The sequence below is a fragment of the Carassius auratus genome, chromosome 30 (assembly GCF_003368295.1).
Source record: "Carassius auratus strain Wakin chromosome 30, ASM336829v1, whole genome shotgun sequence".
NCBI classification, from domain to species: Eukaryota; Metazoa; Chordata; class Actinopteri; order Cypriniformes; family Cyprinidae; genus Carassius; species Carassius auratus.
Genome location: NC_039272.1, coordinates 20,087,717 through 20,114,420, shown reverse-complemented (window position 1 = coordinate 20,114,420; position 26,704 = coordinate 20,087,717). Strand labels below are relative to the sequence as shown.

The 26,704-nt window shown below is 36.3% G+C and overlaps 4 protein-coding genes across 4 annotated transcripts; 1 reads left to right on the top strand and 3 right to left on the bottom strand.

The window, feature by feature from the left end:
* Window positions 1–187: 187 nt before the first annotated feature.
* Window positions 188–6,343, bottom strand: LOC113049581 (transgelin-3-like). Its single transcript, XM_026212024.1, has 5 exons — window positions 6,167–6,343; window positions 2,345–2,529; window positions 2,090–2,261; window positions 1,757–1,859; window positions 188–838 (listed from the first exon to the last, which is right to left on the bottom strand). Exons 2-5 carry the CDS (start codon window positions 2,522–2,524, stop codon window positions 688–690), a joined length of 606 nt encoding a protein of 201 aa, XP_026067809.1. The 5' UTR covers window positions 2,525–2,529; window positions 6,167–6,343; the 3' UTR covers window positions 188–687.
* Window positions 6,344–10,139: 3,796 nt separating this feature from the next.
* Window positions 10,140–13,288, bottom strand: LOC113050043 (complement C1q-like protein 4). Its single transcript, XM_026212754.1, has 4 exons — window positions 12,923–13,288; window positions 11,959–12,063; window positions 11,697–11,837; window positions 10,140–10,899 (listed from the first exon to the last, which is right to left on the bottom strand). Exons 1-4 carry the CDS (start codon window positions 12,927–12,929, stop codon window positions 10,472–10,474), a joined length of 681 nt encoding a protein of 226 aa, XP_026068539.1. The 5' UTR covers window positions 12,930–13,288; the 3' UTR covers window positions 10,140–10,471.
* Window positions 13,289–13,838: 550 nt separating this feature from the next.
* LOC113049580 (tubulin polymerization-promoting protein family member 3-like) lies at window positions 13,839–16,475 on the bottom strand. The gene is made up of 4 exons (XM_026212023.1): window positions 16,206–16,475; window positions 15,008–15,205; window positions 14,730–14,883; window positions 13,839–14,649 (listed from the first exon to the last, which is right to left on the bottom strand). Exons 2-4 carry the CDS (start codon window positions 15,202–15,204, stop codon window positions 14,455–14,457), a joined length of 546 nt encoding a protein of 181 aa, XP_026067808.1. The 5' UTR covers window position 15,205; window positions 16,206–16,475; the 3' UTR covers window positions 13,839–14,454.
* Window positions 16,476–21,303: 4,828 nt separating this feature from the next.
* On the top strand, window positions 21,304–26,410 carry LOC113049578 (tripartite motif-containing protein 16-like). Its single transcript, XM_026212020.1, has 8 exons — window positions 21,304–22,178; window positions 22,926–23,021; window positions 23,419–23,544; window positions 23,838–23,945; window positions 24,095–24,251; window positions 25,097–25,150; window positions 25,255–25,308; window positions 25,416–26,410. Exons 1-8 carry the CDS (start codon window positions 21,612–21,614, stop codon window positions 25,961–25,963), a joined length of 1,710 nt encoding a protein of 569 aa, XP_026067805.1. The 5' UTR covers window positions 21,304–21,611; the 3' UTR covers window positions 25,964–26,410.
* Window positions 26,411–26,704: the final 294 nt, after the last annotated feature.

The window sequence follows — 26,704 nt, the reverse complement described above, 5'->3', positions numbered from 1 at the left end:
CCTTTCACAAGTAAAACCTAATCTTTGTCATTAAAAGCAGAAAGCACACCCTGGATAAAGAGATGAAGTGGGAAATATGTTGGAGTCAGAAGGGTTAGAGAAAAGTCATTATCTGGCATCTGTTAATGCCATCATTGTTTCATTATTCTCGTTGGCAAAGAAAACTAAGCAAAGGATGGAGCACAACTGAGATTTCGAAATTTTACTGAATTTTATTAGCAAAATCAATTATTAATCACTCATGTACAATGTATTAACATATTAATGTAAAGACCTAGATTCATATTGATTTTAGACCAGGAAATGAAGCATGCAAGGCCGAATTTACCTTATAGGCAGTTTGTTTCCATGAAGTGCAGCAGAATATGTTTCTCTGGAACTTATATAATAGAATAATGGAATGTATGTCCGTCTGCACCCTAATAGAATTTACTGCAGACTAATTAAATTATAATGGAATGTATAGGATATCACCTCACGTGTAGGGAATAGTTGGTTTCTGAAGAAAAGGCCTAGAGCAGCTTTATTTTGAAATGATACAATGAATTTGTAAACTTTGGTTTAAGCAGTGTGTGTTCTGTTCATTGTTATTGTCCAGCTGGGGTTTGCTGAGGGTGTAAGTGAGTCTCTACGTCTGGTCAGCCCTGCTGATGGACCAAGAGGGACGGATCATGGATCATCTGGACTTTATTGGTTGTTCAAGATCTGCCGAGGTCGACCGTAACCTGTCATGCCTGCCTGCGATGCCCCTTTGTTAGTGCCCATCTGTAGGCCGATTACACTCTGACCTTCTTTCAGCTGCTCGTCAGAGAACTCCCTCTTGTTCTCCTGCGATTTCCTGATGTCGAGATGAGAATAAATCACTCAGTAAACATATTCAACTGATTAAATGTGTGGGGATAGTAATTAAGAAATTGTAACATTTAGTGAACAAAATGCATGCAGTTGTTCAAAAGTGCAGACATTAAAAATTTTACTAAAGATTTCCATTTAAAAAAATTGCTGTTTTGTACTTTTTATTCATCAAAGAGTCATGAATTTTTTTTCTTACTGTTTCCAACAATAATGATAGTAAGAAATGTTTTTTGAGCAGCAAATCATCATTTTATAATGATTTCTGAAGAATCATGTAGTAATGCGAGTAATGATTCAGCTTTATCATTACAAGAATAAATTTCAGTTTATAATAAATGTTTTTTTTTATATATATATTTCAAAATATTACTGTTTTTACTGTATATATGATCAAATGAACACAGCCTTGGTGAGAAGAAACTTCTTTAAAAATCTTACAGACCACAAACTTTTGAACAGCATTGTACAAGCAGCTTTCACTTGCCACCAAATGATATATATATATATATATATATATATATATATATATATATATATATATATATATATATGTGTGTGTGTGTGTGTGTATATATATATATATATATATATATATATATATATATATATATATATATATATATATATATATATATGTATGTGTGTGTGTGTGTGTGTGTTTATAACAGTCTCTCTCTTATTTTGTAATTATAATAACATTTCTGAGACTCACACTTATCTGCGTTTGCTGGTTCCATGCTGGACACATTTAAAATGTCTGACCAAAGAGTGTTTGTAATCATGTTGCCATGACAATAAGCCACAACTGCAAATCGCCTTTACAGTAGTTTGTTTATGTTTTTTGGTCGCTATGGCAGCCTGGTTCATTTTGCAAACAGGAAGAGGGAACTACAAGACTCACTTGTGGAACCAACTGGGGTCTCCGCGGTAACAGCCATCATCCTTAGTAACAGCAAGACTCCCTAAAGCCAGCAGTGTCATTTGCACAGCGGCAAGGTCCTTACCTACACACACACACACACACACACACACACACAAACAAACATATAAAAAAATAAAAACTGATTCAAAATAATATTAAATTCTGTAATAGTATATAAAACTGCTAAAATAACTGTTATATGCCAGTTCTGTTTTCAATGTCATAAGATCAAATCAAGGCAAGAGAGTTAATAATTTTCCATGAACCATGTAAATACGCAGGAGATCACATGAGGTGGAAACAGGTGCTCACCCTCCCACAGGTCAACTGTTTGAAACATGTCAGACTTGGTGACTCCGTAGCGTTCGGCAGCACCAAGAAACTGAGAGATCTGCTCCATCTGTTTAAAAGCCATTGGAGAACTTTGGATCTTTTTCACAGGCTTTGAATCCTTAGCGAGACTGTTAATCAGCTCACATAAAACCTATAAAGAAAGAACAGAAAAAGAGATGAATAAAAAGGTGAAAGGGTTTGGATAATTTTACAAAGATATAAGTGGAGACTTACACATCCATCCTTAAGCCACTGCTGGAAGCCTTGTTTTCCAGGTTGAGGTTTTCCTACAGAATCCCCACACTGAGCGACGATCCACTGCACCAGCCGATCCTCCAGCTCTGGATCATACTTCTTGTCAATCTTACTCTGCACCTCACGACTCAGACCGTAGGCTGGACCTTTATTTGCCATTTTGCCTGAGAAAACATACACAATTAAAATAATTTTAAAGGGCACCTATTATGCAAAATTCACTTTTACAAGTTGTTTAAACATGAATGTGTATTGTGTACACAACCACCCTATAATAATACTATTCCACCCACTTGGGCCGCTCCTTTTTTAATCCAGTTGTAATTTTTCAGGTCATATGATGTGATTTCAAGTTTTCCTTTCTCTTTGGAGTGTTACAAGCTGTTCGTGAATAGATAAGTTCCCTAAAGTTGCAAAGATTAAAGTCTCAAACCCAAAGAGATATTCTTAATAAAAGCCCTCCTAAAATGCCTTGTTTAAACATGCCCCCACATGTCTACATCATGATGTGGGAAGATTTGCATAACGATGCCCAGATGTTCACGCAAAAAAAGGTGTAACTTTGATTCTATCTGTTCCCGCCGGCACCATGTTGTGCAGACACTGTTTCACTGTGAAAGTGAAAATACTTTGTTTGGCCTTCCAAAAGAGGACATGGCTAGAAATCAGTGGTTAAGTTGTATTTACAACTCTTTTCCAGAACAGTTCAACCCAAATATTCAGATGTGTTGACTGGAGCACATTTCATGAAGGACTGTCTCCTGATCCCGGGAGAGAAGACTACAATGCAGGCTGTTCAACCTCACAGTCTTTAAGTACATTTACTTATTTAAAGAATTTGCCACCGATGATACAAACCCGAGTTTTGAGCAGTGTAGATTAGCACTTGTTGTTTGTCATTTCTCAGAACACAAATGCAGACATGGTTTTATATTTACATGGCGCATTGCAACACAACGTGTAAAAAGACAGTTATTATAAGTTATTATAATCCATAATTATGTCCCCACTGGATGCAACAAATACCTCGTTTGTAATTATTTTTATTGTCTTTGTCTTGTCACGCCAGTGTTCTGACCGGGACATGCATCACAGTATATTAAGGAGCGTAACATTTCCATCACACACGCTTTAGGTATTCGGCCAATCACAAAGCACTGGATAGCTGGCCAATCAGAGCACACCTCGCTTTTCAGAATGATGAGCTTTGTAAAAAATAACGTGTTTCAGAAAGGCTGGGCATAGAGGAGAAACAATAATGTTCAGTATGTGGAAAATTATGTTTTTTTACTTATGTGTTTTTTACTTATTATGTGTTTTTTGCAAAAACACATAATAACACAAATAATGTTCTTTTTAGCAACATCATATGACCCCTTTAACAGCATAGACAGCAGTATGTACAGTATATTACGCTGCTGTCACTTAATACACAGATCTAATATAAACGTGATCTTTCCAGCTGTTTACCTTCACAGATATAACCAACTGTGTTTTTGTAACTTATCCTTGTTTTTAATATAAACTTTTGACCGTTTAAGTGCAATAAGGCATGAAAGACAACTTAATTTACTACTCACACGGTGAATGACAGCTGCTCTATTAACTGATATGGCTTTAAAACGCATGATTTCAGTGCAACATACATGATAATCAACAGATATTTTTTAGCAGTTTATCTGAGGTTTGAGCTGTAAAGACACCATCCTATTCTGGAAAAGGGGGTGGGAGCAGCAGCTCATTTGCATTTAAAGATAGATGCAGGAAAGCAGCATGTTTCTGCTTCCACTCAAAATAGGTATTTTCAAAATGATATAATAAATGATCTGTGGGATAATTTGAGCTGAAACTTCACAGGCATATTTGTTTTTAATTAGTTTCCCCATTTAGGTAGTTTTTGTTCAGTTTTATAGTGCTTTTTTAATGTTTTATAGTTAATTTTAATACGATTTTAGTTTTAGAATTGTTGTGCTGCCAAAGTTATTATGTTCACTGTATATATGTATTAGGATTTGAATTTAATTTAAGTTTTTCCAGTTCTGTTAGGCATCACTGGACCAATGTGCCAGATGTGCTTTGTGTGTATTTAGGCTGGCATGCTATTTTACATGATCTGTTCAGGCAGGTTTTGTTTTACTGTTAAAAAGCCTGAATCTGTGTAGTCATAGGATTTGGCTAAGTAAGGAGTATCTGACTGTGATGACTGCCATGCAAATCCCTTTCTCGACAGTAATGCAAAGTTTCAATGCAAATAATGGATGCATTCTGGTAATAAACTGCATTTACTGTAGTGTGGTCTTTAATTGAGCAGCCTCATTCTCTGACAACACAACACAACCTTGGAACCGGCAAAGACACACAGACGTCTCAGATCCTCATAATCAGAAACTGATTACCACTGAGTGCCAGAAATGCTGAACCTGCTTTTGTGTCAACATGTTCTTATCACCTTTCAAACTGCTGTTAGACCATAATGGATTTATCAGGCCTTCATTTGAATTAATTGCGGTTTCATCCACCACATTGAGAACTAAAATGCAAACACAAACAGAATAGGCAAACTAATAGAGATAGAATCTGAGAGAAAAGGTAAAACAGAAAAATTTGTCAAAGTCCAACCCCAAAGCATCTAAAGAAAACTGTGGCCTGTTTGTGACTCCAAACACTTAAAACATGCACACTTTCTTTCCATTTTCTTGCGGTTTCCTCTTGTGTCCAGTTTAGTGCATTCAGCTTCCACAGCTATGAAACCTTTCATACACATGTACATGTACACATCCATGTCCATCTAAATCATTAAACTCTCACACCATCACTATAGCTGATATAAAAGACAAGTGACATCCTGCCCTGCCCATGTTTGTAAAGGAGGTAAGGTGTGCGTCTATTTGTCCTGATGTTCATAACTCCCAGTAAATCTCCACCTTTGGGTCCATATATAAATTCGCACACAAACATATGAGCATACGTGGAGTCTCTGATGCAATCGTACTAAGTTACAAAACTATCTAAAAAATGTCCTCATATCTCAAATTACACAACAATGTTCATTTTATCTGCTATTTGGCTTCAGGTTCAATATCATGCTACACTAAGACTCTCTCCTCAGCTCTTTGTAATATCTTATAAGACTGAGATGTGGTTTGTAAGCAAACACTTCAGATATGTCAAATGGAGAGACAAATATTTAAGAATGACTTTGTGATATTCACATTTTTTACGGTTTGTCCAACCCCAAAATTATATTGTCAACTGAGCTTTAAACACTAACACTCAGTCCTCAAACAGGAAACCAGGAGCTTTCAGAGGAGCTGGTTTCAGTTAAGAACCAAAAGCATTTTTACAGAGATCTGATACTCTCACTTTAATCTCATGAGAGAGAGAGAGAGAGAGAGAGAGTATAAAGAACAACCCTCATTTGAAGGGGAAAAATATGTGCGTCATTCAGCTAGATTATTATTAGTTTCTGGAGTATGCCATTTTAGAATGGAGAAGAATGAACTTGCCACATCATTAGCTATTTCCAATAAAAACACTTTATAGACAGGACACATAAAAACAGGCAGAGGCATTCAACGGTGTTCTGAAGAATGAACTACAATTATAAGATTTCTTCTTTGTTCAGATCAGATGTTATTCGCTGCTGTAGTCCGTTTGTACCACTAAATCACTTCTCTAAATGCTTTTTCTAAATCTGTAATACTTTCTCACTGTCCTCTTTTGGTCTTGGTGCACATTACATATTTATTTACAAAATAATTGGAACTTGGCAATACATAATTGTATTTTTACAGTACTTACCAGTTTATGTGTAGAAACCCTGCTCAGAAGCCTTGATATGAAAATGCGTATTCTGTGATGCACACAACTCTTGTGTGTCTATGTTAAAGAGAGTCTCTTCCTCTTTGTGACAGAGTTCAGTGTCCAAGCTCAGGGAGTGCCACCCTCATGGAAATGACTTCACCAAGAGTGAGCCCAAGCATGAGAAAGAGGGAGTGAAGGACAGGCAAAAGAGGAGGTAACCACATCCATAAAAGGTCATGACTTTTTTTTCAGAATCTCTTTTTCTCCATCGTTTTCTGCCCCTCCCTTCCTCTCTCAATTTTCTGTATTGCAATGTGCGTCCTTATTTGGGAGAGGGAAAAGAAGCGGTCTGGACAGAGTGAGGAATTTGTTCACATGCCTTTTCCTCCTCTCCGCCCAGAAAAGCAGGAAGAGGGCGAGAGGAATGACATGGGCATGAATGAGAGAATATCTTGGCATTTTCTATGGGGCTGCTGATTAGAAGCTCTGGTGAAACATGAAGTCACAAAGAAGACACGACACGCAAATGAAAAATGCCAAGGAATCTGGGACAGTAAATGTGGTAAAAGTCAGAGGAAGAGAGAATATCTGACAGACATGCGTACCATTCCTGAGTCTGACATGCCATGACATCATTGAACAAAGTGAGCTGTACTGATGTCAAGATCTGTCTCATTTCCGAGTCACTTCCGTTTGCTTTTACTGTATGTATAGATAGCCTTGTCCTTTGTACAGTGTGAGTTTACATTAGATTTATCTGTTTCCTATGCGAAAATATTTTCTCAAGTTTAATGTAGGCCTACTGTGTTCTGGGTATAATATATCATATGTATTTGAAAGGGCTTTTTACACTTGATGTACGGTAGTTAACGCTCAGCCATTCTAACTTCCACGTAAACAGAATCTTGTGTTTTCTTGCTTCTTGTTTCACACCCCTCATAGTTTACCCAGAGTTAATAACTGATTTAGCGATCAGTGTTTTGGACTATAAGCATAAGAATCTTTCCTTCACCCTGAAAGTCTGTAAAATATAAAATGTTGCTACCGTTTTTTTATTATTATTATTTATTATTTTATTTTTTTTACAATGTGTGATTTAAACTAGTAACCATGGATTTACTAGTGTAACACTAATTACACTATGGTATTGTGGCAGAAATATTGAATATTAATATGGAATTATATAATATTATAAATGTAAACCGCTACTGTATCAAATGTATTAAAGGAGTAATCCAATATAATTACAGTAGTTTTTTTATGATTAAGCTATAGCGTGTGTGTGACGATTGGGGCGGGGCCGAGAGACGTGGGAACAGAGCGAGGCCTGTGGAATGATTGGAGTGACACCTGCTCGACCCACCGGTCTCGAGTCCCACGGAGGAGATGGAGGGATATAAAACCGGAGCGACGACAGTGAAGGAGGAGAGAAGTCCAGGCCTGGTTCTCTCTCCTCCTTCACTGTCGTCGCTCCTGTTTTATATCGGCCCTCCACCAGCTGGGTGATCATCCTATTCACTGGGAGGAGGCGGCGGGAACCGGCGGTAAATCAAATCAAGACTTTAATGACATAAATAAAAACAGAACAGCGCATCAGCCCCTCACGGACGACTGACACGCACAAATAAAAACCAAACACAACTAAAACCCAGGCCTGGTCCTCTCTCCTCCTTCACTGTCATCGCTCCTGTTTTATATCCCTCCATCTCCTCCGTGGGACTAGAGACCGGTGGGTCGAGCAGGTGTCGCTCATCTCCAATCACTCCACCGGCCTCGCTCTGTTCCCACGTCTCTCGGCCCCGCCCCACTCATCACAGTGTGACTGTATACTAAATGTTTTTAGATTGTTTTTGAATGTTTTTAAATGCATGTGGTTGTCACACTTGAAACTTTACAGTGTGTATGTGGCCTATGATAATATGTTGTCAGATTAATAAAATATAAACATATTAAGTGTCTGATGTTGGAAATGATGTAACACTGACTATGAAGTGAGGTTTGAGCTGAACTTGTTTTGTTGCGCTTGTTGAGATTGTTCAGTGGCCGAGGCCTTACAGGGGTGTGTGTCATTCACTGATCTGATGTGAGACAAGATAACAGTGGCTTTGGGTGGAGTTCCCCACTCTCTCACTTACACATTAACGCACAAATTATGGTTTTACTACACTGTTCAAAAGTTTGTGGTCAATAATATTTTAGCATGGATGCATTGGATTGACAAAAAAAAGTGGTTAATGTCTTAACATAAGCCTACAGCTGTGTGAAAAACTAATACAACTGTTACAAGAGGAAGTAGTGGCCTAGTGGTTAGAGAGTTTGACTCCTAACCCTAGGAATGTGGGTTCGAGTCTCAGGCTGGCAAAACCATGACTTAGGTGCCCTTGAGCAAGGCACTGAACCCTCAACTGCTCCCCAGGCGCCGTAGCATAAATGGCTGCCCACTGCTCCGTGTGTCTGTGTGTGTGTGTGTGTGTGTGTGTGTGTGTGTGTGTGCAAATTCTGAGTATGGGTCACCATACTTGGCTGAATGTCACGTCACTAAAACAAGTGTGTGTATGTTTGAAAAAGTATGTCTACGAGTAAAGAGAAGTCTACATGTCTTAAACAGAGGCCATAACAATGACTTTGTCTCCACTAATTGTAGTTTATTCTATTGACATCACTGTTTAAGTGTTTGTGTTGTTGTCACTGTCGAAATGTTTGAATGTGTATGCAGCTCCGTTGAGCTGTTTTAGCTCTCAGTAGGATAAAGTAAGTAACTGCTAAAGATGTTTCGGCCCCATATGTCCCCACAGATTTCTCTGCCAGACATGAGTTGTGTGTAAACCTGCTCTGCAGCTCTGAGACTGAACAGGACACTCAGTGTGGCGCTGTCTTCTGCGACCTCCCTGTTGTCCTCCCACATAGCGACCTCAGAATAGCCCTGTCTCACTAGTGCCACCCGCTGGTACAAAACGCTGTCCTTTAGATCCCTTGTTTGAGTTCACAGTAAGGCTGAAGGAGAAGATACCTGAGTAAGTCACACACAGATTGATTGTGTGCAGTTTTATGCATTCATGTGTATGTGTGAGAGAGAATATACAAATTTGGTGTATGCATCCTGTACAAAATAACTACATTTAACATTTGTTCTAAAAAAAAATTATTAGTAAATTTCTTAATTTATTTACTCTAAATATAGCATATTTTCAAAATGTGAATACAATTTTTTAAATAATGTGTTTAGCCCTCTGATGCATGGGGGCAACAACAGATGTGTAACATTATTAATTCCATTATTATTAGATATTGAATTATTTTCGTATTTTTTAACCAAAAAATTTTTTTATTATATAAAAAAACTGAACATTAGATCAGTTTTGCTATTATTGCATTTTGTTATTGCATATTTGTTGCATTTTCCAACATGACAATGCCAGACCACATACTGCATGAATTACAACATCATGGCTGCGTAGAAGAAGGATCCGGGTACTGAAATGGCCAGCCTGCAGTCCAGATCTTTCCCCATAGAAAACATTTGGCGCATCATAAAGAAGAAGATGCGACAAAGAACATTTAAGACAGTTGAGCAACTAGAGCCTGTATTAGACAAGAATGGGAAAATATTCCTATTCCTTAACTTGAGCAACTTGTCTCCTGAGTCCCCAGATGTTTGCAGACTGTTATAAAAAGAAGAGGGGATGCCACACAGTGGTAAACATACCCTTGACCCAACTTTTTTGATATATGCCATGAAATTTAAATTCAACTTCTTTTTCCCTTAAAATTATACATCCTCTCAGTTTAAACATTTGATATGTCATCTATGTTGTATTCTGAATAAAATATTGAAATTTGAAACTTCCACATCATTGCATTCTGTTTTTATTCACAATTTGTAGTGTCCCAACTTTTTTGGAATCGGGTTTGTGTAATAATATAATAGAGAAGAAATTCTAAAAGAGAAGAAGTTAAAATGCCCCGCAATTTTGTTTTTAATGTCAACATTTTATTAATGTTAGACCGATATCTGTGTCTTTTGCAACATTCTATTATCATACAATCTGTATGTGTGTGTGTGTGTGTCTAGGTTTGTTTATATGTTTCAGTGTCAAATATTTAAAAACAAAGCATATGCTTGAAAAGCAACTTCATTTTAATAGGTCTTCACTAATTAAAATTCATATACATTTATCAAATCAAGTTTTGCTTCAGATCTAGGCAAGTCGACAGGTTTGTGTGACATTTAGGTTTCGAATTCATAATCTTTGAGTGAAACCCACTGCATCTATAAGAGCTCCTCTCTAATGTGTGTGTGCTTCACTCTGTAGCATACAGTAGAAAACCACTAAATGTGTTATAGTGATTCTGATCATCACAGATCCAGCAGCCAGCCTGGAGACTGATGGTAATGCGGTCCCCTGTGCTGAGCTGCACAAGCAGGACGCCAGTGGCCTGATCCTCCTGGTCTTGATCATAAATCTCCCGAAGTGCAGCTAGAGCCACACCATTCCTCCTGATGCTGGCACAGACAGCCAGTGATGCTCCTGGTGAGCCCGCATCGCTGAACACAGTAAATGCCAGGTTATAAACGCCTGACCGTGGAACCGTGAACACACCAGTGGATGAGTTATAGGCTTCTCCAATGTTGATGAAGATGCTTTGATAGACCACATTTGTCGCTGCCCTCAATGGACCAATGCAACGTCTCTTGTCAGTTAGACCCACAGAAAATGCCACTCGACTGTCTAAAGAGTAAAGAATATGTTATATGTGAAAATAAGGCCAACAGATTAGATGCAGTTATTTCTAGCCAACAAAATGTGTTTTTCTTTATAGTTTTTAAAACAGCATTTCATTAAATGGAGACATATCATGCGCCTGTTTACAATATGTAATATAAATCTCTGTGTCCCCAGAATGTGTCTGTGAATTTGCAGCTCAAAGTACCCCACAGATAATTTATTATATAATTTTATTAATGCCTATTTGGAGTGGAAGCAGAAACACAATGTATTAGAGCATGTCTCTTTAAATGCAGATGAGCTGCTACTCCCCGCCCCCTTTTCCAGTATAGAGCTGCAGCATGTACCTTCTATAAAACATATGTTTTGGTTCTGATTATCACGTTTATCGCACTGAAATTTCCTCAAACTTTCTCCATGGCATTGGAGCTGGTATACCGTTGTCGCTTGCGTAATCAAAATGATGGCGTGGGTGGAAACCTACAGATTAAGGGGCGGTAATATTATAATGAGATCTCTTTGCCACATACTTAGGGGAGCGAAATCATCTGCACTGGTTTTTTCAGACGCTTGCAGAAAAAGGCTTATCAAAACAAAGTTACTGGGTTTATCTATTTCACATTTCCTTGATTGAAAGAAAGATAGAAAATACCAATCTAAATTTTAATTCAGTTCCCCTCAGCCATGCATTCATATAAACTCCTGCCCTCAACTGTATAGCGATTTTGAATCGTCATATGTTTGTATCGATTTTCAACCAGTAGGGGTGCATCATTACATCCCTAATGTGTTTAGCCTACCTCTGATGTTTCTCATTGTGTTTTGTGCTCTGGCCAGCAAATCATCCAGTACATTCATACTAGAGTTTAAATATTGCTCTAACTCCCATTTTTTCTTCTGCATCAGACAACAACCACATGAGCTCTGGTCAGTCAGGCACGCTAGTGAGAGAGCAATGAAGATATTAGTCACACATGATATCTAGCTTTACATTTTGTTTTATTTCATATTGCTGTAAAATCCATGTTATTAAGATTTTCTGAGAGGTTTGCTAAGACTTACGGTTGATGGGATCGGGAGCAAGGGTGTTTCCTGGTCCGTCCCAGCTGAAGGTTTTTTCCTGGCCCAGCACCAGCGGCAACACACAGAACAGCACAACACTGTTTCCTGATTAAATTGTTTACAGTGGGTAATCATATTCTGTCATAACTTTCCTTGATACCGTTATATAGTCCGTACAGCACTTAGTCTGAGTCTGGTTTAGGCTATGCTTTATGGCTCATGAAAACAGAAAAAGGTGACCAAATGTATAGAAATCTGTCATTTACAACTAGGCCAACAGTCTGTCTAGATTCCCCTTTTTTTTTTTTTTTTTTGCTAGTTGAATTTAATTGAATTACATTTTTTCTACCAATAATTTTGCAGTAATCTTAGCTCTGTTAAACACATTTTGCTAGGTTTAAATAGATTCTGTAAAATTTATTTTTTTCCAACAAAATCTAAAAAGATATAGCAAATTTCATCAGGGTGAGCTAATATCTAAAATCTAAAAACCAAAATGCCTTCTTGTCTTAGGACCACTTTGATCATCTTTTTTGATCCACTTCAAATGTTGACTACTATATATACACACACACACAATAATATAAGATGTTAAATATTCTAAATATATACATAAAAAATTGTTGTTTAAAATCTATACAAAAAAACTTGGAAAAGTCCTCTTGAAACTTTTGTTAATTTTATTTTAATTATTATTAATAATCAGCCTATTCTGAATCATGTGTAAGTTTCTAAAAGACTAGACTTGCAATAAATTAATTGCAATAAATAAATTGTATATAAACAAACAAAAATAAATAATATTTTATATAAAATAAAATATAACTAAAACAAATATTATTCAAAACTTTAATAATTACAAAGCAATGTCTTTTAAGAGGTGCAATGATCTGTCAAGTTTGTCTGTTAGACTTTTGCTATCATAATAAATATTTCTTTACAGAAACAGTGATTATTTTCTCACCTTTCATGTTTCACTGCTGTGTCTGTTTTTGCCTTTTGAGTCTCAGTGTAAGTGAGTGAAAAATGGAGTCTGTGTTACATTCAGCTTTATGTCCTGGCAGCACTCCTCCTATTTTTAAGGAGGGAGAATCAGATTTCTGTTTGTGAAAAGGAGATGTATATCAGCAATATTAATAAAATAATAATAAAAACCCTACAACAAGGAAAATAGAAAATGACAAAGGGAAATCAGCTCCTATGACTTCCCTCAGATGCACTGAAATACAAAACTCCACTGAGCTTTGCACTATAGCGCCACACAATGACATCCATCAATTCCATGAAATGTGAAGAAACTGAACGCAATAATTTAACGCTGCTATCTTTTCTGAGAAATCAGACATGCACTTTCCCAGCAAAGGATCTCTGTTTCTTATTGACTGAAGTCCCAGAACAGCTATTCAAAGAAACACACCACACCTCTGTCTACAATTCAATACATGCTAAAAGTCACAATAATGTGTGCTGTAATTTAAGTAAAGTATTCCCACATGGCATTTCTTTATTTGACTTTATTTGTGTCAGCTCGTTTCAGTGATTACAGTCTGATAGAAAGTTCAGTGCAACAAAGCCAACAAGATCAAACGGCACACAATAAATCTCATTTAGGCAGCAAAATATTAACCCCAGCAGAGAGTAGGAAGCACTTAAAAGGGATAGTTCACACAAAAAGCAAAATCCTGTCGTTTACTTACATTAATGTTGTTTCAGATCAGTACAAATTACTTCTGTGCATTACAGAATCGAGAAGATATTTTGAAGAATGTTGGTTATAAAACTGTTTGGTGACCATTGGAACTACATTTTCTCAAAAGTCTTGTTTTATGTTATACACACAAACATCATTTTGGAATGGTTTGGAATGACATGGGCATGAGTAAAGAATGACAGTTTTTCATTTTTGGGTTATTATAAGTTTTTATTTAGTCTTAAATAATAATAATATATACATTTTATGAAAGGAAAACATAAAAATTAGCTTGTTATAACATAAAAAATCCAACTTGATGACAGACTGTATAACCCCACATCTGTCAACTTTAAGCTGTCACATATTTTTAAAGGAGTAACGTTTTGTATGTTGAAATTCTCATTAATTTAAACATTTGGCAGATGCTTCGGTCTGAAATGGATTGCTTTCAAGATATGCATCTTATCAGCATGTGTGTGCCCTGGGATTCAAATGGATGTTTTTCAGGTAGCTAGAAGGTATGGACTGACAGGCAGGTTACATGGTGATAAAAACCATTGTAAAAAAAAAAAAACAATTATCACCAAAGAGTGTTTATGATTTCTAATGGCAGTAGATCATTAACTGTGAAGTGCTCGCAAGTGTACATGTAATAAAGTCACTGGTTTTCATGCAAGGTTTTAGCCAGGGGTTTGTTTTTGCAAGCAAGCCATGACACAGCTGCTGAAATAAAACCAGGAAGACTTCAGACATACGCTCAATATGTCATGCATAAAGCATTCTTCAGCCTTCATCTTTTCCTTTCATTCATCCTCTTTTACTTTGCTGTCATAGGAGCCTTGGCCTTTGTATGCTGAAACATATCCGCTGGTATCAGGGATGTCTTCCCTCCCTGAACGGCCTTTTCCTTTACCCGACTCATTAAAGCGTTCCTTGTGAGAACCAGTGTACTTGCTGGTGTCTGTTAATCTGTCTACAGCAGAGACTTTTGCCACTTTCTGTGGAGAGAAAAAGATTATCAGTGCTTATTGTGCATGTTTGTTGCTTAATCTATAAAAACAGACTGGCTGGGACTCACAGTGACACCAACGTTGGCGGGTTCTTTGCCAGCAATGAGACCATAGAGAAGCTGTACTGCCTCTTCCTGGCTCTTCTCTTTAAAACGTTTTGTGGCCAACTCAGCCATGGCTTGAGTGAACTGCTCAAATGTGATGACACGTGCTGATTTAGCCCTAGAACACATAAGCAGATGCAAAACAGCACAGCCTTAGGTCCAGTCATGCATGTGTCTGTTATGAAGCACAGCATTCAATGAAAAATACTGTTTGATGTCAGTCATTGTGAGGATAATCATACTTGACTTTGCTAAAGATGATGTCCACATCTGTGCTGGTGACAGTTTTGCCATCGATGACCTTGCAATCCTTACACAGTTTAATGAAGTTTTTTCCATTCATTTCCTTTCCCAACGCTTTGTTGTCTCCATGAACTGCAAATTTACGAAATGCTGTCTCAATATCTGCCAGTGATACTTCACCCGAACCTTCAGCCATGCTATCAGATCAATTATGAGAGAAAAAAAGACAGACAAATAAAGACAGATGTTTTAAAGTTTTACTTATGAAATGTCATGTTGTATTGCATTATTAAAACACTGATCTTATTTTAGTATTATTAATCTACTATTATAGAGTTCTAATTATTAAATTTGCATTTATTGTTAGATTTGCATGCCTTTTAATTTGAGAAATATTTGTGTTTTTGTCTTTTTTTATGTATATTTTTGTTTTGCTTTATTTTTATTTCACTTCTAGTCTTAGTTTTTCATGTAATATTTATATTTCATTTAAGGCTTATTTTTACATTTTTAAATAATTTTAATAGTTCCAGCTGTAAATCTTTGACATGATAACATATATGTTCACCTGTTCATGTACAGCCATAACAAATTCTGATTTTTGTTACTGTAACAAAGGGAGGTGTGACAACAAAGTGGGGATCCACGTGCAGACTTTATTCCATTGAGCATAGTCAGAACAGGCAGGGTCAAACACCAGCAAACAAACACATCCAGGGCAAAGGCAAAAGAGTAATCCATGCTCAAGTCATGCTCATACTCTTTACCACACACACACACACACACACACACACACACTCAATGTATATAACTCTTACTAAAAAGGGCTTAATAATGAAGTACACTTTACTTTTTCCTCTCTCTCTCTCTCTCTCTCTCTTTCTCTCTCTCTCTTCATATCTTTATTGGCAGAATAATAGAATACGTAGAATAAGACAAAATTACTCAGAAAAATGCACGAAACTCTAGCTTTATTATGAATTAAAGGACTAATAGTAATAGTGCTTATGTTCCTTAATTCTGTAGTCACTTATTGTACATAGTCAAATAATGCATCTTCATGTGTACGGTATCATCAAAAAACAGTACTGTGAAAACATGCTCACTATATCTCATGCATAAAGCTCTGTTTGTTCTTGTAGGTACTGCAGATGCTTCCGGATAGGTGTGTGTTATTGAGAGGGAGATCCAGCCTACCTGACAGTGACTTTAACAATCCTGGATTCTGATGCTGAGCTGCTACTGAAAGGATGCTGAATGTGGGTGTGTGTTCATCTCTGCTCCGGTATGTGTGTGTGTACAATGACGCAAGACAGAGGGGAGGAGAGAGCACAGCCCAGCACCAATGATGACATCACTCTCTCCTCTTTCTGCCTCAGGCCCTCTTGTCTTTCTGCTTTTTGATTTTCTTTGCCTATTTGGCCCTTTTATTTGTCCTCTGTTCTACTTTGCTGAGTAGATATAGTTGTCCTTCACTTTCAACCCTTTCTCCCTCCTCCTCCTACTCTCCTGCTTCTGTCTTTGTTTTTGTCTCTCTATGCTGCCATGGTGACCGTGATTTCACCAAGTACAAAATAATTCAATTCAATCAATCAGAAATATCTGTTTCAGGCTTATGATCAGGGTTAGATGCTTCTACACCCTTGTTAATCAGCTATAATTTCATATTGATTTTAGGAATAAATTGTGGGTAGGGTTAGGTTTAGGAGTAGGGGTTATGTTAGGTGTATATTTTTGGACAGTAATGTTGATCCAGGATCAACAAAAGATGTTGATTCAGGAACATGTCTTACTTGGCAAAATCACGGCGACCATGCTGCCACACCCTTTCCCATCAGTCTCTGCAGAGCAGCATTCAGATGTTACTTAGTGAAGCCACACATGCACGCACACACATAGTTGGACTGTGATGCTCTAAATGTTATTTTCTCTAATGGCTTCAGGGCACCTCTGTCTAATGTGTCTTAGCAACTCACCACTTACTCAAACCACAACCGCATATAGATGAAGACCAATACACAGCAGATCACCATTGCTGACAACACAACTAAAGGAGCAATGACTCTTACACTTTTAAATACAAAGGGGTAACACTTTAGAATAAGGTTCCATTAGTTAATGTTAGTTAATGTATTAATTAACATGAACAAACAATGAATAATACATTTATTACTGTATTTATTCATCTTCGTTAATGTTAGTTAATGAAAATACAGTTATTCGTTGTTAGTTCATGGTAATTCACAGTGCATTAACTAATGTTAACAAGCACAACTTTTGATTTAAATAATGCATTAGTAAATGTTGACATTAACATGAACTAATACTTATAAATGCTGTAGAAGGATTGTTCTTGCTTAGTTCATGTTAACAAAAGTAGTTAACTAACATTAACTAATGGAACCTTATTCTAAAGTGTTACCTATAAAGGTTATTTATTGGCATTGATGGTTCCATGGCGAAACTTTAACATTCACAGAACCTTTCCAATACACAAAATGTACTTTTTTTTAGTTTAACCAGGTTTATTCTTATATATATATATATATATATATATATATATATATATATATATATATATATATATATATATATGTATGTATGTGTGTGTGTGTGTGTGTGTTATTTAAAGACTTTGTTCACAGAAAGATTCTTTGGGGAACTTAAAATGTTATTACTCTTGCATCATTTTGAAACTTTCCCTTTTGAAATCATCTTTTTTAAGAGTGTACATGGACAATAATAATTGTAATTTGGTCATACCCTCATGAAAAAGAAGTTTATTCAAGTGTGAATAAATATTTTTTGAACTAAAAATAGGAAAGTATGCTTTTAGTTTACTTTTTATGTACTTCTCAGAAATGGGCTTGATGTACTCTTCATAAATATATTTTATATAAATATATAAATTAAAATGACATTTAAGTATACTTGACTTATACTTACAAAAAGTCTAAATATATTTGAGCTATACTCCTAGAATCCGTGTTTTCATTACTATACAGTAGATGACACTAGTACACATCTTCTGCAGAGAATTTCCAAAAAAACAAGGGAAGAAGAAAAAAGAAACAACATATACTAACATGTTATCTAACATGATCATCTGACATGAAACAGCATTAAAACTGTAATGTTATGGAATAAAATGTCAACCGATGAAGAGTCAAGCTTTGGGGTGTTTTGATCGTTTTGATTATCATTCTGAATCCAATTCATAGTCTTTTTTCAGCTTTTTGTTTAAAAAAATTTCTTTACTTTTTTGTGAAATTTACCAACATTAAATTGTTTAACAAAAAGAATGAATGAAGCTAGAATACTTTTTTTTGTTGTTGTTTACAAGCAGATACCCTGTTGTACCTTTGGATGTTTTGTATGTTCAGATATTCATAAAACAAAATATATACAAATTAAAACCTAAATAGGCACATAGTAGTATACTTAAAGTATGATGTAAAGTTCACTTAAAGAAAACGTATACTTGCAGTATAAAACTACTAAACTAGAGGTTTACTGAGATCATACTTCAAAGTGTACAAAGTATTTAATTAGTAAACTATCAGTATACCTATAAGTTCACTTTTAATATAATTGCAGTACAACTTACAAAAATAGACGTGTACTCAGAGTCTGCTACTGTTATACTTATAGTATACCTAAAATTATACTTTTATATACTAGAAAGTGGGCCAATTTAGTCCCAAGAAGTATTGAAACAGTACACTTACAAGTGTACTACTAGAACACTGATATTTGTATACGTGCTACATAAAGTATACTTAAAAATATACCTGAACTTTACTTGAGTATACTTAATAAAATGAACTTGGCGTATACTACTTTTTTGGTAAGGGTGATCCTGGTGACTTGATGGGCTACATTTTGCAATACATTTTGGAGATAAAATAATGAGTTGATATTATGCATCTCCAGTATTTCCTCAGTCAAACTCAGTCAAAATTTTATTTTTAATAAAAATATTTATTCAGCAGTGCAACAATTAAAACAATACTGGAAAAAGAATTTGAATAAGCATATAGCATAACTTGCTTTATATGAACTACAAGAGCTCCCTCTACAGCAGTAATTCTTAAAGTGTGGTCCGCCATCGCCCCCTAGTGGTCCGCGAAAAGATGACCTAAAACTCTCCTCTTTGGAGCCAGACATTCAGAAACTGATGTGTGATGAGCAGCACCACCCATCTCATTAATATTCACGTTAAAGTTTTATATGGAAATCTCAAAATCTAAAATCCACAGATCTATTAGTTTTGTAATGTACTAGTTTTTGTTTCATGTGTAAAATCCCAGTAATTTCAGTGATATTGGACATTAAGGGGAACATTCTATTCAGTATTTTATTTTTACCATAGTTACAACCATAGACATCCTATACCCACCACCTCAGTTTTAAACTAATGGAATGGCATTAAGTGAGACCTAGGCTGTTACAGTATTTAATTGCAGTTTTTTTTTTCTTCACATGTGCAGTTTGTTGTTCATATTAAGCTGCAACTCATTTCGCATTTACTTTTTCAAATTAAATAAAAATTAATATAATAATTTCTGATCATATCATTGCATTTGTGTTTGAATAATTCGTTTTTGACTTGACACAGTCGCATATTAAACTTAAATGTAGCTTATCCTTCCTATTTTGTTGGTTTTTGGGGGCGTGTTAGAGTGGGATTCTGTTAGGTGGTCCTCAGAAAAAAAATGGGAGATAAAGTGGTCCTTGGGCTGAAAAAGTTTGAGAAACACTGCTCTACAGTATGCTGGAAAAAAATGGTTGCACTTTACATTCAATGGCTACAAAACAACATGAAGACAGATGAATCCTGAAGGTTACAATCACTGATTAAACAGATCCATTCATAGGTTATTACTTGCTGAGGATATTGATTACAAGCTGCAAAAAGCATTATAACTGTCTGCAACACTTGAGCCTTATAGTCATAGATAATGACAATTGGAAAAAGTACCAACATGTTTGTAGACATTTGTGCATGTAAATGTTTTGAGACCGGTGGAAGAAGTTAGAAAATTTTACATTGAAGACATGAATATAAGAGCACTCATAAATGTCACTTTTTCATTCTGTATTGAAACTAAATGCATCCACTCACTAACAAATTATATATATATATATATATATATATATACACATGTAATTTCAACTTTATTAGGTGACATTCATAAAACTGTTTTGGACCTCTGTTGACCCCAGAACAGCCTGAATTCTTTGTGACATGGATTTAACAAGATGCTGGAAACATTTTCCAAAGTTTATGGTCCATGTGAATACAACAGTATTAGGTATGTAGCTGCTGCATATTCAAGAAGATCACATGATCATGGCTGTGGCTTATAAATAATGTTCAAATTCTATTAAGAGTGTGTTGCAATGTGTGCAAAGAATGTGTGTCTTTTCTCTGAAGTGAAGATCTGGCAGCTCATCTAGATGGCGGGTCAGCATCCTTTACTGTTCCCTCCTTGGGCCTGCAAAGACACCATTGGGAATATTCATACTCAATATTAAATATTTATTGTATTTTTAACTTAATGTAAGAGTAAGGCCATTATGCTGTCTGATGTTTGCAAACCAACCAGTATTTAAAAAATGTCTCTTTACCTATAAATAGCGACCAATGAATTGCACATTCACAGGAAACAGGAAATTTTTCTATATTGAAAAATAAGGTATAGGTACTAAAACTATGATGATAACATTTCTCAAACTAAACAAGAATAATACAATTAAAAAACACCTAAAATGTGACAAAAACAGTGGAAAACTACCCATAACAAAATAACAAGAATCATTTTAGTACCATCTGTGTAAACAGATTCATTGGGTGCCAGAAAAATGGTCAGGTTATGGAAGAAATACATATACGATCCAAAGAGTTTCCCTTTATGTCACCAATCAGTTTGACCTTGACATTCTTCATATTCAGCTTTTATTTGTGTTTATGCTTTACCTGCATAATACTATGCTGAGTGTTTACAGTACAAACTGAGTTCACGTCACTGTAGTTCACTCACAGAATGCAAGAGCTGACTAGACAAATTAATTCTATATTTACAGACAAAACAGTTTCAAATTTCACTGCAGTTCATATACAGAAAGAGAGAGAGTGCCTTGACTATTCACTTTCATCTGTTAGAATTGTTAGTAAAGGAAAAGTTGACCCAAATATGAAAAAGAGTCAAAACTTGTAAAAAGTAAAAAGTTTGTTTTACCTGTATGAAGGATTAAAGAAGATACTTTGGAAAAATGTATTGTCCATGAAAGTCAGTGGGGTCCAATGTTGTTTACAACATCACTCCAACCAGTTTGGAATTAAAAGAGAACATCATTTTCTTTTTTGGGTGAACAATCCCTTTAAACTTGCTTTAACAGTTGCTATAATGCTGAAATTGTGTTCTGAATGATTTTTTTCTGGAATAGAAAGGCAAGTTACATGTGCCTTACAATACATCATCTATGTAAACTACTGTGGTCCCTGCCTCCACCCTTCTTTCTGATCTATAAATACAGGTTTGTTCCTGCTTCAGTTGCTCTTTCAATTCACCTTTCTTTCTCACATCTTTGTTTTAGAAAATGGCAGAATCTGACTTCCTCGACTACACCTGCGCCCTTTGCACATACACCCAGCGAGACCCTGTCACTATCCCGTGTGGAGACACTTTCTGCCTGGAGTGCATTAAGATCTACTGGGACCATTCTGACCACCTCGGTGTGTACAGTTGTCCGCAGTGCCAGACGACCTTCACTCCTCGGCCCATACTCAGACGTAACGTGCCCCACGTAGGGAACCCGGAGCCTCGGCCGCCCCCTCGTGAGCTCAACCCGTTTCCTTATCTTAAGCGCGAGGCGCTGTGTGATTTCTGTACGGGTCAGCGGAACAAAGCGGTGAAGTCATGTCTGATGTGTCTGGCTTATTACTGTGAGACTCACATCAAGCCACATTATGAATCGGCCACATTTAAACGACACAAACTGGTGGATGAGATGGGACACCTGGATCGGAAGATTTGCCCACAGCACGAAAAAGGCTTAGAGCTTTTCTGCCGCTCAGACCAGATGTGCATCTGTGTGCTGTGTACAGTTAGAGAACATCGCAGCCACAACATAGTCAGCGCAGAAGATGAACGCACAGAGAAACAGGTGAGAAATAAGATAAGAACTGTTTTGAATAGATCAGGGCAAGCTGTCACAGGGGTCATATCTGACAAACTGTTAGTCCAAGTACTGAATTTGGTTTTTGTTTGTGGTTTCAAACATCTACTTCAGAAACTAGGATAATAAAAATTAGAATAATGTTTGTGATTTCAAAATAATAATTTTGCGGTCTCCTAAGGAAGATTGAAGGTAGAACTGTTCTCAAAATAATTCTATTTTTATAATCTTTAAGTCAGAGAAAGTTGTCACAACCGGTTGAAATGTTATGAGGTTGTATTTAAATATTGAAAACTTTATCCAAATAATAAATTCATATTTAAATGGCAGTTTTCATTTGCTTAAACTGTGGTTTAGTATTGTAGTACCACAGATCAATTTTTACAGATAAATCTTTAGTGCTTTGATTATTCCAGAGTACGAGTAAAGAGTCAGCTGATAACGAGCCCTATACATTGTGACTGTCACAGGTTTGAACACTTTAACAAAAGATTATATTGTAAGAATCATCTGCGCCAAATCTGCATTTTTTGATCACAAATACAGTAAATAATATTGTGAAATAATACATTTTTAAATAATGGTTTTCTATTTGAATATAATTTAAAATGTAATTAAAGTTAAATAATGGCGGTGTGTATATGGATACATGAACATCACACATTGCCAAAAAAAAGCAATGATATATACTTAACTGACTGATAGTTTTTTCATGTACTTTGTATGTGGTTATAGAAAGTCTTGGTGATGACTCAGACAGAGGTTCAGCACATTACCCAGGATCGGATGAAAGAACTTCAAGAACTCAGACACAATGTGGATGTTCTCAAGGTTAGTCCAATCAGGAGAGTACTAAAGAAACATTGGGACAAAACATTTCTCACTTTTATGTAATTTATATGACTCTATAGCCTACGTCTTCATTTTCAGACCAAATCAGAACTTAAACCCTAACAGTTCAAAGAGATACTTTGTGATATGAGATATGTTATTACCGGTCATGTATTGCCCGTGAAAGAAAGAAAGAAAGAAAGAAAACAGTGGTAATCAAACATCTAAGATACTATCTATCAAAGCCAGAAACACTATAATGTGTTGTTTACTAGCAATTTAAAAATGTCCTAGTAATCCCATTCTCTCAAAGGCATGTGACTTTGATGCAGTGCTCTGTGCTGCCCCCTGGCTGTCTGGATGTATGCTGTTGCTGACTGTTGCACCTTCTCTGCAGGGAAATGCACAGCGGGCTCAGACTGACAGTGATAAAATCTTCAGTGAGATGTTACAGGCGGTAGAGCGCTGGCATGCTGAGATAAGACAACTCATACAGGCTAACCTACAGGCTTCCATGGCTCAGGTACATGCACATTAGATTCAGAGGGGTTAGATTGCTTCCTGCAGCTTTAATTGTAGAGCGTGGCACTGTAACGCCAACATCATGGGTTTGATTCCCATGGAGAGGAAGTGCTGATTAAAATCCTCTGCCCCTTACTAGGGAACTATGGTGAGAAAACTTTTTGCTAATGTTTAACTTAATGTTTGTTAGTCTATATGAAACTGTATAATTCTACTGCTCATACATTTGATGAAGCTTTCCTGACAGTTGCTGGTCCCTGCCCTCTGACTATGATAGCTTTGATGTACTGACAGGCACAGGGTTACGTAGAGAGACTTGAACAAGAGATCATGGAGCTTCAGAAGAGAGATGCTGAACTACGTCAAATACTTGATACAGAGGACAACATTCACTTCCTACAGGTAAATAAAGTCAAACAGCCACTCACATTTAACTGGATTTCAGTCATTCAGAATCAGAAAGTGTACTTGCCTGGCTGGATATTTCAGGAATATTCAAGGAAGCCACTTTTCAGAACTGATTTTGTTAATTGCCTTCATTACTTGTGCAGAATTTCCCCACACTATCTGTTGCACCAGAGCCCATGGTGCCCAAAGTGCTTATAAACCAAGAGTTTTCCTTTAGTGAAATCACCAAGACCGTCTCTGACATGAAAGAACACCTGGACGACATCTGCAAAAAAGAGCTGGGAAACATCTCCAAACAAGGTAATCATGAAGACTATAACATTTAACCACTGCGAGACAGAGGAACAGACATGAGATTTACCTCTGTTTTGGCTTTATTATATATATATGTCTTAAATGGTCGAAATAATGTAGATGTTAAGCAGAGATGGAAGGCATTGCTCTGGATCAGACACACTGACAGCAAATAAAATATAATCAGCTCTGCACCCCTAAATTATGGCTGTAAATGCAGATGCAGAGAGGGTCATAAATGCTATCTTTCAGAGGTTTGGGTCGGTAACATTTTTAAAAATGTTTTTCAAAGATGTATATTTTGCTTACCACAGCTGTGTTTGATCGCAAAAACAATACAAACAGTAATATTGTGCAAATTCATTGCAATTTTAATAAGCTTTTCAGCAGCCATTACTCTAGTTTTAAGTGTCACATTTTAATATGCTAGCTCACAAAACATTTCTTAGATTCTTAGTCAATGTCGAAAAAAGTTGTTGCTTAATATTTTTGTGGAAACGGATACCATTTTTCTTTGGTGTATAGACCTTAATCAGGTTAGATGCCATATAAGGGATACATTTACTGTTTTTACAATGACATGCACTGTATAAAGGCATCATGTTATTTTCACAACTATTTTATGGAGTTTTTGTCTATTTGAATTTTATTTTCTTTAAGTCGTTTCGACAGTTGAATAATTTGTGTTAAACAATTTAGTGATCAATTTAATGCATCCATTCTGAATAAAACTAAATTTATTATTTAAAACAAATCCTGCTGACCCCAAACTTTTGAAAAGTAGAGCATATAAAGCTATATTTTATATTCATTTATGCATTTGCATGATATTCATAATTGTTTCATCTTAGTGAGTGACTCCTCAGTCTATATCCTGATTCCAAGATCTGGAGGACGTTTGAATGGTGAGAGGACTTCTTGAGGTTTCATTTACACTTTGTTTCACTTTATGTAGAATGAAGTAGGTTAAAGAACAACTCTGGTTATTTATGTACCACCATATTTTCAGCTCCGTTAAGAACTGACTTGCCAGAGCCTAAAACAAGACTGGATTTCCTGAAATGTGAGTGTATAGACAATTCCACACCATTAATTAATTGAATTCACATTGCTTTATTGTTTCTTCTAAATGCTGAATGAGCCTCTTTTCGCCACAATTTCATTCAACAGATTCTTGTAAACTTACTTTTGATCTTAACACTGCCTATAAAGAGCTGGTCCTCTCAGACGGGAATCGCCGGGTGATCCGGAAAAGAACAACCCAGTTCTACCCAGATCACCCGGAGCGGTTTGATGGGTTTTGCCAGATCCTGTGCAAGGAGCCACTCAGTGGAATGCAGCATTACTGGGAGGTGGAGTGGAATGGTGAATTTTCCATTGCAGTTGCATACAAGAGCATTAGCCGCAAAGGAAAGAACTCCAACAGCCTTCTGGGATACAATAATAAATCTTGGAGCCTCCTATGCTCAGACTCAGGATACTCTGCCTGGCACAATAAGATGGATAAAGATCTGCTGGGTGCAGCTCGTGCTTCACGGATCGGTGTGTACCTGGATTACGCCGGAGGATCTGTGTCCTTTTACTCTGTGTCTGAGACAATGGAGCTCATCCACAGATTTAAAGCCAAGTTCTCAGAAGCACTGTATGCTGGGTTTGGCGTTGGATCATCTGTAACTCTGTGCATGCTGGAGAAGAACTACCGAACATACCACAAATAGGTTCTGAGCTGAGCTTTGACCCTGAGCTCTTTCAGACAGAATCTTGGAACGGTGAACAGTCAAAAAGGCAAAATTTGAAGAATCACACTGGATTATTATTATTATTTTTATTAATAGGATTCTTTGCATTGTTGTGACTGTTAGTATTTTTAGCAGGATTTGTATCATGTTACCCCCAAATTATCTTATTCTTACATGACAAATGCTGATTCTGCCTTTTAAAATCAATTAGTAATTAAAATAATGAAGACACTGTGCTTCCAATCATCACAGCCTTGATTTAATTTCATATCAACCATTAAATATAGTGCTAAAAAAAAGAATCATAATTTAAATAGAATGGAAATGGGTGGCAAAAAGTGGAAGGAAATATGTGTTTAAAAATAACTAAGCAGGCTAATCCAGTCAAGATAATCACTTTGAATTATCTTTTTTTTTATGGCGTGTCATGACGAAACCTGCAGCCAGTCAAAGCCAATACACATTTGGAAGACACAATCTTTGGGTTTAGACTTTAGATAAGACAGAAGAAGCAGCTACATCATCAGAAAAGTGTGTATTTGAGTGATTATGAGCATGTAAATAAAACAAGCCTTCTTGTCATTATTGTTTATTTGAATGGTTTCTAAGAGCATTTCAGTCATTTCACCCATCACCAAGTAAACAGAAATATGTAGATGAGAGGAACCTCACTTAAATGCAAATCCAGTTTCCCCTAAAAATAACTGTAGCCCTTAACTT